Source organism: Megachile rotundata, chromosome 2 (genome assembly GCF_050947335.1).
Source record: "Megachile rotundata isolate GNS110a chromosome 2, iyMegRotu1, whole genome shotgun sequence".
NCBI classification, from domain to species: Eukaryota; Metazoa; Arthropoda; class Insecta; order Hymenoptera; family Megachilidae; genus Megachile; species Megachile rotundata.
Window position 1 is genome coordinate 14,963,276 of NC_134984.1, and position 12,702 is coordinate 14,975,977.

A 12,702-nucleotide genomic window follows, 5' to 3' on the forward strand; every position below is an offset into this window, starting at 1 on the left:
TTATACATTTCTATCTATTTCAAGTTTATTAGTGCTTAAAGTTTCACTACATGAATACATTTATTCAAATCAATACCATTTGTAAATGTTGATATATATTTAGGTTGACTAGTATATTATTATTTATATCTTCAAGTCAATATTTTAAATAATTTGACCTATATTTCTGTAAGCCTCTTGTTAATATACAAGTAGACTTGCAGTTTGCTCAGTCAATACTTTACAAAAACTAAACTTACGCCATTATAACTTTAACCTCTTCATTATTTTCGACTTAATTGACCCTCGTTATTCAGCGGAGGTTGAATTTGGAAATTTAAGACTGTATAAATCTGAGAATTTAAGAACTCCATAATTTGTGAATTTAAGCATTTCAGAATGCGAAATTTTAAAAATTTCGGGATTATTATTATTAAAAGTTTACATGAAACGTGTTTCCACCCTATTAAGAAGTTTAATGAACACCGCTATAATAAATAGCCATGAATCCGCTAGTTAATTTTATTCGGTACATAATTAAAATCTTTTTTGTTGCATGCTATTATTGCATTATAAGTCGGCAAAATTAAAATTAACAGCCGCCGATCGATAAGCATAAAAATATCAGGAGGAAGACTCTCATCTTTTCATGGTTTCTGTTCCTGGTCGAGCTCGTATAACCCGCAAACTTTATTAGCCGGTACAGCTTTATCTGGAAAAAAAGAAAAAATAAACAGATTTCGAACTATAATGAACGCTTGAAAATTTAATTACCGAAATGCCGGGGTTCATTAAAGCGTCGCGAAATATAACCGCATAAATATCGTCAACGCTTTACGGAAATTTTACGCTAGAATAAATTAGTGTACCGATCATTTTTGGATACGGCAGATTAAGGTTGTTCATTATGTCGACAAATTCATTTAGGGACTTGGTTAATCTGGGATTAAAAGCCTTTTCCTCGGCCACCGTAGTCACTGTTCTGCCAGAATAATCGTGGGCCGGATATAGCCTGTAATTCGCCGGAAGCGTGAAAATTTTCGAATGAACGGACTTGTACAAAACTTCCGCTGAACCTCCCTGTAACAAACAGTAATCATTGTAAACATTATCATCACCTTCATCTTATCAAATATAAAATATCTATTAGCTATTATTTTATACTTTAGAATAAATTTAAAAAATGTCTCTTAATTAAACATTTCCGATTACATGAACTTTGGCCCTGGACAAAAAGCTATAGTATTTAACCTTTTAACCGAGTTGCAGTAAAATGATCATACTCTTTTACATATATGAATATGTATATAATAAAATGCAACTAAAGAAGATTTCATTACTCCTGAAAACAAGTTGATAAAAAGTATCTTCCCTGTAACAGAGGCGGAACGAAATAATTAAGAGCGAAAATAAATCTTTCAACAACAGCTACGTATAGCTGAGCCTTTTATTTGAATAACGAGTTAACTCGTCTACTATTCTTGAAACGTTAAACACAAAATATAAGGCTTGAAAGTTAAAAATTGCAAAATCAAATTTCCGGAAAAACTGTTAGAGTTGAAAAGTTTCGCAGAGTGAAATTGGATGCACAAAGAACGTCTATTCCATGTGGGTGGTCCACATACTCGTCAAACAATGTTATTGATCCGTACGGTGCTTACTTTGATTGAGAATTGTTATTCGTTAAATTATAATCAATCATTCTTTCCCGATTTTTTCTACAAACCTGAAAATCCGTTCTGCCGCAACCGCGTATTAAAAGAGCGTCGCCCGTGAAAGCAATTCCTTGCTCGTGACAAACGTAAGTAACGCAACCTATTTAAAAAGATGCAAAGATAACGTTAGTTTCCATTAGGAATTTATATTCCGAACCAAAAATGCTTTTTATCGCGGGAAAATATTAGGTCGCCGGGAAATAAATTGCAGATTTAAAGATGCTTTTTATCAGAGCGGCGATTATTTATTGTATGAACGTTTCGAGATACTGAAGAATTAATTGCTTCGAAGATACACTGAATCAAAAGATAACTGAAGCTATTGGAATTGGTTACTATTTAGTTATTTCTATCATTTCAGTATACGATGATATTCAGTTATACTTATCACTTTAAATAAACATATGAAAGTTTCATCCATCAAGATAGCTTTATCGCATTTCCTGTATTTTTATTGGATTCATTCCAGACTAACTTTAATATTTGGATTACCTTTTTAAAAATATAAAATAGACTTTTTATAACTTTTTTTTATAAAATAGAAACTTAATAGACTTTTTTCAATCAAGAGTTCCAGAATTAAAAATGATGTAAATATACTAAATTACGAAGAAGACTGTATAAATTCCAATGGATAATATTCTGATATATTACCAATTCATATCATTGCTCCATTTGTGGCAATATAACGAGTCTACTGTATGTTGCTTCATATGTAGCAATATAATGTAGGGAGTGTAACATAGTTGTAAGTAAACATATTGTATTATAGTTAGAGTAACGTATTTCGTGAAGTAGTATATAACGATTTTTGCGTGTTCAACGGAATTTTGCGTCGAAGCGATCGTCGTTTGTTTCTTGAACGTGTCGAAACCTGCACGCGTGCTCGTGGCAAAATTTGGTTAGACGCCGCGACGTATAGATGTGCAAGTATCACAGCAAATCTCTATTACACTTAAAGTTACATTTACAATAAAACCTATAATAACGAGTCTACTACATGTTGCTTCACACGTGACAATATAATGAGAGTATACTGCATGTTATTTCATATGTGGCAATATAACGAATCTACTGCATGTTGCTTCATATGTGGTAATACAATGAGAGTCTACTGCATATTGCTTCATATGTGACAATATAATGAGAGTCTACTGCATGTTGTTTCATATGTGACAATATAACGAGTCTACTGCATGTTGCTTCATACGTGACAATATAATGAGAGTATACTGCATGTTGCTTCATATGTGGCAATATAACGAGTCTACTGCATTAAAGTCTATTGAGAGTCTACTGTATTAAAGTCTATTGAGAGTCTACTGTATTAAAGTCTATTGAGAGTCTACTGTATTAAAATCTATTGAGAGTCTACTGTATTAAAGTCTAATGAGAGTCTACTGTATTAAAATATGTAAGTACACTGTATTCAAGATTTTAAGTGTCCTCGATTAAAGAAAAAGTATTATGTGACCTTCGGTATGGCCGGGCGTAGGAACCACCAGCAAATTATGCCTTCCACAGCAAATTTGATCGTCGGGATTCAAGAGTATATCAGCCTTAGCTCCGCTGGTACGTGATATCATTGACTGGCATCCAGGTAACAAAGACTTCAACTTTCCCGTTCCAGTGATATGATCAGCGTGCATATGCGTATTTACTGTAAAAAGCGTTTACTCAAGTCGACTGCTTTTACCCAGTAGTTCATTTTGATATTAAAAGTACCTTCGGGCGACATTCGATGCTTTCAAACTTTCCGACATTTTCATTAGTACCGTTAAAAAAGAAACGTCAAACGCGAAAACGAAGACTGCTATTTCGGTTATTAAATTTTGCGATTATATTTATAAATTGGAAGAAATAGAAATAACTATGGAGAGATTCTGCAAAAATTGAAGTCCGCTTTTTATACCCGTACTGTGTACATTTAATGCTACGCGTCGATTTGTTTCTTCTGCTTTCGAACGGCCTCGTACGAACTTCGTAACGAAATATTTTTCAAGTGGTCCTTTTCTTTTTCGAAAGAACTTCGAGCACCAATCTGAACAATTAAATGCTCAGTTTCCTTAATAATACTTCGCACTTTGTTAACTTATTGAATTGCCGTTGTTCGAACTCAATGGACCCCAGTTGAAAAGTTTGAACCGACGAGAACCGTTTTGACCTATTGTACGAGAGGTATATATCAATGCGGAACATTAAATCGTTGAAATCTCGTTCTTTGCTACGATCTTTAACCTGTATACACTTCTACGAGATACCATAATCGAATTTAAACAATTGATCGTTAATTTAGCCATTCGTTCATTACAATTGAAATAAATTAACCGAATAACATAGTTAACTCAATAATAGCTACCGGGTGTCGCCGATGACGCAAATAATAGATTTAAAATGGTTACACTTGATGTTAGACTTTTAATCCTTTGGATTACGAGGTCGCAGTAAATGATTTCAACTTACTGGCATACTTCAAATTTAATCCCAGTTCCTCGATTATTTTTTTATCCCGTTCTGCCCATTCAACAACTGGATCTATCAGAACCGCTGTCTTACAGTTTATGTCAGCCAGAAGGTAAGTATATGTACTGGATATTGGGTCGAACAGCTGAGAATTTCAAGAGAAGATTAAAATATTAAAGAATATATTAACAAACATTTCGTTACTGATCAGAGACAAAAATCGTATAGAATCATAGATAATACAATCCTACGTTAATTACATCGTTTAACACGTATTTCGAACGACTTTACATTCAGTACTCTCTTTGCAAAAAGAATAGTAAAATGAAAAACTCTGTCTTATTGTACAAAAATTCTTTTCAGCGCCACAGGGTTGAACATAAAAAATATATAAATGTCTCTACAGCGTACTTAATAAAATGCAAAAGCATAATAAATTATCTGTCAGTGTCTTTATAATTAAGCTTTAAAGTTGAGGTGCTTTTGAACGCTGTAGACCGGAACGTTCTCCTAAAATCTTTAGAACACTTCCACTTCCGGAACACGTGCAGCAGTGAAATTTTCGACTACCGCTTACTGCTTTAAAATTATGAGACTCAGTTGTATGGGACACCCTACTGCACATTAAAATTATCGACATAGATATTGATTTTGTCATTTTTCAAATTTAATTTAGTTTAAAAATAGTTTTAAATTTATTCCCTTTCTTAGGTTCTTAATTCTTCAACATTCTTATCTCTCTTATCGTTCGATGATTTCCTTCCGCTTAAAACTTTCATAATATTTCGTCATAACTTTAGAAATCGATATCATAAAATTTTTCTATTAATAAAATTTTCACGTATCAATATCGAAATTTATTTTATCATAAAATAAATTATTTTTTTCACTCATAATTTCAACGCATTTAAATGTATAAACTCATATTTCATAATTAATTATTTAAATTTTTAAGTACTAATTTAAAATACATAGATTGAATCGATAATTTTAAAAAATAAAAAATGTACAGAAGTTCTACGAAAATTTCATCATCTCAGTTAATAGATGACGTGTGTTTAATAGACATGCGGCAATTACTCATTTCAAAATAAAAAGATTATTATGCAAGTCATAAATAATCTAAATTGAATTATTTAAGAATCAAAACTGTTGGCGAGATGTATGTTAAAATATACAGCTTATAAAAATCGATTATTTGAATCTGTGAATACATCTTCTCTCGCTAGATGACGTCGTAAAGACGGTAATGAAGTTCGCATCCAAACAATAATATCCACCGAAAAATGACTTGCGTAGTTGTTACTTACCTGGCGAAAAAGAAAATCTTTCGAAAAAGGAATCGGTTCCGTCAACGCACAAGAACCATTAAGATTCATTTTGATAATTGCTGTTACTTTTGGGAACGAATTTTTTAAATGTTGTCCGCACAAATTTTTAAACAAAATGCTCGTCATGATCACAGTTCTCTTGCTTTTATTGGAGATACGTATCACGCGCAATTGTAACCCACGCACTGACATTGAAGGTCCTCATGACGTGTAGATAAACATCAATTATCATATCTTTCAAACATTACGCACTGTTTGATTATTGATCTGTAATCATTCAAATTTAATAAAACACATTATTTAGATTTAAACAATTGATTAATAACATTATTATAAAATGAAAAATAATGAAATATGGTTATATTGGTGTAAAAGATGCTAGTGTATAATTTTATTTGTAATTTATTTAATTGGTCAATAAAAATAATTTAATTCATTGAAGTACCATTCTACGTATTAAAATACGTAAAGCCATCTTTACGAATTTCATATTTTTTGGTCATGCGTCTACAGTTATAAGAATATCTTGTAAATACTCGTACGTCTATGGGATATCTTGACACTGCTCTTTCACTTACTTTTGGAGGTTAGGTTCAAAACCGGGCGGGTATACTTTTGTCAGTTGTGTGTAAAGCGTATTACATTTTCAAAATAAGGTAATATACAAACCAAAATTAAGTTATTATTTGTGTGCTACTTACATAAAGCTTTACGCAAATACCATATCTGTACTATTAAGTTTCTGTCATCAGCAGTGATATGACATACAGTTGTTCATATAAATGTTTCTAATGGTAATTCTTTTTATGTACAATAATTATTTCAGATGCCTTCTGTAACATTAAAAGATGTTGATCAACACAGATTTGTAAAGGCTTTTGCTGCCTTTTTGAAAAAGTAAGTAATCATTTGTTTATACATTTCTGATATTGAGTAGAATATCTTGTTAGTATATACAAAATCTCATTAAAAATATATTATACAAATTTTATTTGTTAACTTATTTCAAATTTTAGGACTGGAAAAATGCGAGTTCCAGAATGGGTTGATATTGTAAAATCTGCACGTTTCAAAGAACTTGCCCCATATGATCCTGATTGGTATTATATAAGATGTGCTGCTTTAGTGAGACACATTTACATTCGTAGTCCAATTGGTGTAGGAGCAGTGACAAAAATCTTTGGTGGACGTAAACGTAATGGCACCCATCCCAGCCACTTCTGTCGTTCTGCTGGTGGTGTAGCTCGCAAAGCACTTCAAAGTTTAGAGCAACTGAAACTGATTGAAAAGGCACCACTTGGAGGACGTAAGCTTACCAGCCAGGGTCGTAGGGACTTAGATCGCATTGCAGCACAGGTCAAGGCAAAAAGCAAAAAACAACTTAAGTTACAAGAGACTCTCGTCCTTTAATTTTTTGTTTTTATAATAAAAATTAAAAAACTCATACATTGTTAGCTTCATTTGTTTTCAAGCCTTATTTATTCCATTTTAACTTTGCTGGTTGAAATAATAGAGGATATACTAATAATGTCAATAGTATTAAAGGAAACTTAGTTTCTCTTTTATCAAACTTTAAAACATTTCAAACCAGCTGAATTCACTTGTTTTTATTTTAAGAATGAAGGTATTAAAACTTAAAATGAGATAAAACTTAATAGTAGTTAAAACTATACTCAAATAAATATGCACATTATTCTAAACTATCTGACTGTAATACAACAATAGTTTATAGTTGTTGTATAATATTACTAACATATATTGTATCTTCTTTATATGTTCTTAATATATATAAAACAAATGTCCTAATTCACTGATTCATCAATGGTCAGCCCAAACCCCTGGACTTAAAAATATGAATGTCTGGAAGTACATCCAAGAAGGGAAGGTAAAAAGGTAAAAGTGGTAGAACAGTAAAATGCTAAAATAGTTGATTAGTAGGATAATAAAATGCTCCTATAAAAATAATGTCGGTCTAACAGGATAATAATATTCAAAAAATAAACATTTATAAATCATAATTTTGCAGTAAATGTCTTGTAAAATTCTCGAGTATTGTAGCAGTCAACGCTCACAGTTTTAAACAATCAATCAATTAAATATTGTTTGTATATTTGAATTTATTAAAATAAAATTTCATCTCGAGATGTCATGGTTGTCGACCATAAACACGAACGGCGTTCATTCATTTACAAACTCAATGGTGAAGGTACAGACGCACGCAGCGCCGCCTCAGTGAAACTTGGACCGCAGAGGAAAACGTTTCGGGCCGATCAGGTTGATTTTAGATCGAGCAGCAAGTAGTCGCAAAGAAGTTTTTCGTGTGACGCAGTCGCGTACGCGCGTAAAAGTGTGTATGCATCGTGATCCGCGCGTACAGCCGAAAGAAACTGAATATGTTTCCTCGCGGCCAGTGCGGGAAACTTGGAGCGATCAAAATGTTAAGGAAATAATCGTGTCGCGCAAGTGTCTCTCGCTGGTAGAGAAGACAGACCGTGTGCTCAAAGTTTCATTCTCTCTCTCTGTTCCTCTCACCAGCTCCCTTCCCTCTCTTCATCCCGGTTGTGGCCTTCTCTTCTCCCGCCGCTCTTCTCTGGGTCCGTTCGTCGCACCGGGACGACGTTTACCGTGCGTCACGGGAAACGGCATTGGGAGGAGACAGAAGGTGACAGTCCTCCCGCGGAATTTATGGTGCGCACGAGAGAAACGGTGAAGTGAGTAGTGTCAGAGTGTGGAGTGAGTGCGATCAACTGGCACCAGGTGCCAGTTTTCGGCGAGAGAGAAAATCAAAATAGAGGAAAAGCTAAAGAGGGCTCGCTATCATTCCGGCCAATATAGGCGGAAAGAGAGGAAAAATGCCGGGCCTAATCGCCGTGAGCGAGTTCGTCGAGGAGACGAGAGAGGATTACAATTCGCCTACAACGTCCACTTTCGTTTCGCGGATGCCACAATGCAGACAAACGATAACGTCCCTCGAAGAGGTAAGTTACATTTTATACGTGTATCTTTTATTTCATCAAGTTCGCCCGATTCCCTTCGCGTGTTTCCATGTAACCTTACCGAAGATTTTGATCGGTGGTTGAGCGCGTGTTCTGCGTGCGTGGGCGTTTCACGATCGCTTTATATGTGGATACATGGTCTTGTACCGTGATATCTAACGTTTGCGATAGGTGTAACGATTTTTCGACCCCGAGATGTACCTCGTACGTTGGCATTTTCGAGCAAATGTCTTTAAATGTACATGCCGCTTTTACCCGTCGCTCTGGCCTGCATCCCGGTCAATTTCCACGTATCGATGTCGTAAATATGCGCACGGTCGATTTACGACTTCCAGTTCGGGCGATGTATGCTGACACGCTTCGGTGCTGCATTTCGTCTGCGTAAGGCTAGGGGAAAATTCGATACGTATTTTCGATTTTACTGCCGGATGCAGGAAAGGCTTCCCTATCACTGTCAAAAGTTACTTTTACGAAATATTATATATAAACTTTTATTATACAGCAAAGGGGTTTGCAAAATTGACTATAAAAATCTAATATTTCTTTTCTAGTAGTTTCGATATTACGAACGAAATTAATATTTTTATTTCAAGTCATGTTTGACAATTTTTTATACAGAATATCAAAATTAGGGTTCTAGGAATGCCAAGATCTACGTATATAGTAGTCTAAGGAATCTAAAGATATTGGGTTCAGAGAAGAGTACTCTGGGAAATTCGGAATTTAGGAACATAAGAATCTATTGATATACGATATCGAAATATAGGTCTCCAAGTATACGAACGGTTAGGGGTAGCATTGTTTAGGGAATTCGGAATCTATGGACACATGAACATAGGAATAGCATTGTCCAGCGTATTAGGTATCTAGGGATATTAGAATATAGGATCTTTTTATGGAAATTTAGAAATTTAAAAATATGTCTTGATATAACACGACATTTCGATTTTATATTATAACCAGAATGGATTTATATTTCGTTTACAAGTAGACGCCGGTATTACATGCAAAAATAAACAAAGAACTTAGTTGTATGTTCGATGCATAAGGACCTGATTTCCCTGAGGTCATTCTTGCATTTGACAATGTAATTACACACGTTCGATTGTTCACACAACTAGAAATATTTAATACGTTCTTTTGTCATGCTATCCGATTAGTTCGATCGTATTATTTTCGAGTTATTGTGTATTCGTATGTTTTATAACGAAACGTTACGTATGTGGCTTATATCTGCGTCACATATTACAGGGATTTTCAATCCGATTAATTAACAGGATAATAAAGACACTAGTGTCGTAATCGTACCAAAACGTTTTATTCGGAAAAAAAGATTCCTCTGTACTGCTGTAAATAATGGATCTTTTTATGGCAACGTAATTATAGGCAAAGAATGTTACTGCGCGAGTCTTTCACAATTTAACGACCATCGTAACTTTTGCCGATTGCACTAGCAAAAATATGTGTTCTGCTTTAGAATCTGTTTTCGAGATGGAAATTATACGAATTCTCACTGGTTACATAGGGATATGGAAATTTGAAAATCCAGTGATTTAAAAATTAATTTAAAATTCGTTAATGTATTGTTTAATAATAATAGTAATAATAATAAATTATGAATAATAATAATATAAACAGAAATGACCTCAATGTACATTTATAGCAATAGACAATCACAATTTATTTATACACCAATTTTTATTCTCACCAAATCTAATTATAGTCTTCAACAAATTTCTTTGAATTTTTCTTTATTTTTTATTTCTTCACTGTAAATTCTCAAGACAGGGTTGACCGAATTTTTGTATAATGAGGTACAATAAATTGGGTCATCGAACGCGCGCCATTGTGATGCCGTTGTTTAGGGTAATTTACGTATTCTAGTTAAATTACATTCAATAAACAGTGATAAGGGTGGCTATTGTTGTTGCTACACCGCTGTTTTGCATATTATCGAATCGTGGGCGTATTTTGTAATATGCTTAGATAGGGAACTTAGCGGAAAGTGTGCCACGCGCTTTCGGAAGTGGAGTTTATGCGCGGAATTTATTGAAAGTTTCTTTTCACGTTGAAAAACCGACATTGCCGGTTTGGATTTTATGCGTGTTTATGTGGATGAGTTAACTCATTAGCAAGTTAATCGTGATTAATTCAAGTGTATCGTTCTATTTCTGCAGTTATATTTATTCATATTTTATTTTATTTAATGTATCTTGTATAATAACATATCTTATATTGTATACATATACACACACATAATCATATAAATGTATATCTACATGTTCCATAATATTTTATTTATTTTTACATTTATAATTAATACATTTATTCATTTATACATATATGCACATACATTATAAATAAAAATATATTTCATACATAATAATATTTTATTCATACAATTTTACTCTATTAAAGTAGACATAAAAATATTGTAAATTAACATTAACACAAAATCACAAATTAATTATTAATATTTTCAATACAGGTCGATTGTCTAATCGATTATTGCGTATTAGTTCGTTGCGCATTAAATGGTCGTTTTCAACACATTACATTCTGTCCCGTTAATAGTCTGTAAGCATTTGACATAAAAGCACCATAAAATAACACTTATTGTAACTTGAAACTTATAAACACTAAAATCTGAGGGGTCACGTCGAGTATAATCGAACTCCTGTACTGAAATTGGATTAGGTTTGTCAGTGTATATTGAACTTGATTACAATGGTAGTGAACGCGTTAACGCATTCTCGTCTGGGAATAAAAATACACCGAGGGCTTAAAACGATAAGACAGAGTTGAAAGAGTGCGATCACACTCGAGCGTATAGCAATCGAAGGGGACATCTGACGAATGCTAATTAAACACGGTACGGAATTCGCCTAACCCAGTGTCGTCTTCGTTTACTCTTGACCCTGAACGGGGCTGCTAAGTCACCCACTTTCTCGCTTTAGCAGCGTCACTTACGACACTCGCGCGACGAAAATTCACGTACCGGGTTATTTTCGAACCGGCGGGGCCATGGTCTATTCTTGTTCGCCGGCGTCAACTAGCGGAAGATCTTCTGTCTCTGTTACGCTTTGCTGTCATAGATTTTTTTTTCCCGCGTTTATTTCCCGTTTTCATAACGTGCGAATTACCGACACGGAAGCTGGCGCGAAAGATTGCACCCGCGAATACTGAACCTCGACCGTAGTCTAAATTTTACTTTTGAATTAATAATTATCATTTCTTTTACTTACTCTGTTAGAATACTTTCAGGGAAAATCGACTAGCCTTAAGTTTAGAAATCAGTTGAGAAGTTATGTGTATGTAAAATCGAATGTTTTTTTGCGTATTTGACAGGTCGACGCCATATTGGCTTCTCGTTATGGTCCGCGCTATCACAGGTATCAGTGATTGTAAACAAGCAATTTTGGTGAAATAATTTAAACCTACTTTCTCATATGTTTCGTGTTATTAAATAAATTCGGAAAGATTATAAATGACTGTCTAAACGGGAATATTTTCTCAAGCGATACATGTGGACGCTCTGATAAAAGTCAAAGAGTTAACACGTTTGAGAGAACGAGCTTCCAGGAGTTTACTCGCGAAGTTCGTCGAACGAAGCAATATTCACGAGCTTTCTACTGACAGCGGAATTGCGGAATGTTAATTCCGTAGCTTCGGCTGGATCCCGTAATTACGCGAAATTAGCGATCCACTGGAAACTATTTCCGTAATTCATGTGTACCTCAAGAACAATTTTCGCAAGTAGAAACTAATTAAAAATTCGCGAACCCTTTGAAGCGGTCAAAAATTCGAAGATAAAGAGAGAGGATGCGAAACCACATCGAGATCTTTTAAACGGGAAATTGAGTTTTTCGCGTGTTCGAAAACGCTTAGGGTCGTTCTATCGATCGAGCACACATCAAGGAAGCATGTTGCGTGCGTTTTACTCTCAAAGATGGTGGAAGAATGCGGGTAAGCTAATTCCATCGACATAAATTCAGGTAGCATACTATTGGATTTTGCGTAACCGGTCATTTACATGTTACTGATACATTAATACGCTCCAGATCATTTTTTGATAATTGTTCAACCAGCTCGAAGCATTTTCCCATAAACGGATTCTTTCCTGGATCATATTTTCCTGCGCTCTATATTTACGTGCAGTCGATGTATATGCAATGGACTTTATGTAAATGTTTCATTACACTTTTATATAACCCTTAA

The 12,702-nt window shown here is 34.2% G+C and overlaps 3 protein-coding genes across 10 annotated transcripts in view; 2 read left to right on the plus strand and 1 right to left on the minus strand.

The window, feature by feature from the left end:
* Nucleotides 1–487: 487 nt before the first annotated feature.
* LOC100883095 (persulfide dioxygenase ETHE1, mitochondrial) lies at nt 488–5,680 on the minus strand. The gene is made up of 6 exons (XM_003701021.3): nt 5,468–5,680; nt 4,158–4,302; nt 3,169–3,354; nt 1,706–1,794; nt 849–1,059; nt 488–691 (listed from the first exon to the last, which is right to left on the minus strand). The coding sequence occupies exons 1-6, from the start codon at nt 5,678–5,680 to the stop codon at nt 627–629; spliced, it is 909 nt and encodes a 302-aa protein (XP_003701069.3). The 3' UTR covers nt 488–626.
* Nucleotides 5,681–6,002: 322 nt separating this feature from the next.
* LOC100879884 (small ribosomal subunit protein eS19) lies at nt 6,003–6,934 on the plus strand. Its single transcript, XM_003700993.3, has 3 exons — nt 6,003–6,144; nt 6,315–6,385; nt 6,505–6,934. The coding sequence occupies exons 2-3, from the start codon at nt 6,315–6,317 to the stop codon at nt 6,896–6,898; spliced, it is 465 nt and encodes a 154-aa protein (XP_003701041.1). The 5' UTR covers nt 6,003–6,144; the 3' UTR covers nt 6,899–6,934.
* Nucleotides 6,935–7,434: 500 nt separating this feature from the next.
* Asap (ArfGAP domain of ASAP) overlaps nt 7,435–12,702 on the plus strand; it is a 39,712-nt gene continuing 34,444 nt past the window's right edge. For 3 of the 8 annotated variants that reach the window (XM_012280099.2, XM_012280102.2, XM_012280100.2), the window contains exon 1: nt 7,435–8,466. In XM_012280099.2, coding sequence (XP_012135489.1) covers nt 8,341–8,466 — 126 coding nt within the window. In that variant the 5' untranslated portion in view covers nt 7,435–8,340. Of the gene's footprint in view, nt 8,467–12,429; nt 12,451–12,702 lie in introns of those variants that run through there. The other 5 variants (XM_076541077.1, XM_076541074.1, XM_012280094.2 and 2 more) reach the window with 5 other exon arrangements.

Bases quoted from the DNA above. Each gene is read 5' to 3' on its own strand.
- LOC100879884 (XM_003700993.3), top strand. From the start codon at position 6,315: ATGCCTTCTGTAACATTAAAAGATGTTGATCAACACAGATTTGTAAAG. The intron at 6,386-6,504 runs GTAAGTAATCAT...TTCAAATTTTAG, and splicing joins TTTGCTGCCTTTTTGAAAAA to GACTGGAAAAATGCGAGTTC.
- LOC100883095 (XM_003701021.3), bottom strand. From the start codon at position 5,680: ATGTCAGTGCGTGGGTTACAATTGCGCGTGATACGTATCTCCAATAAA. The intron at 3,355-4,157 runs GTAAGTTGAAAT...CGCTTTTTACAG, and splicing joins ATTAAATTTGAAGTATGCCA to TAAATACGCATATGCACGCT. The intron at 692-848 runs GTACACTAATTT...CTTTTTTTCCAG, and splicing joins GCCGTATCCAAAAATGATCG to ATAAAGCTGTACCGGCTAAT.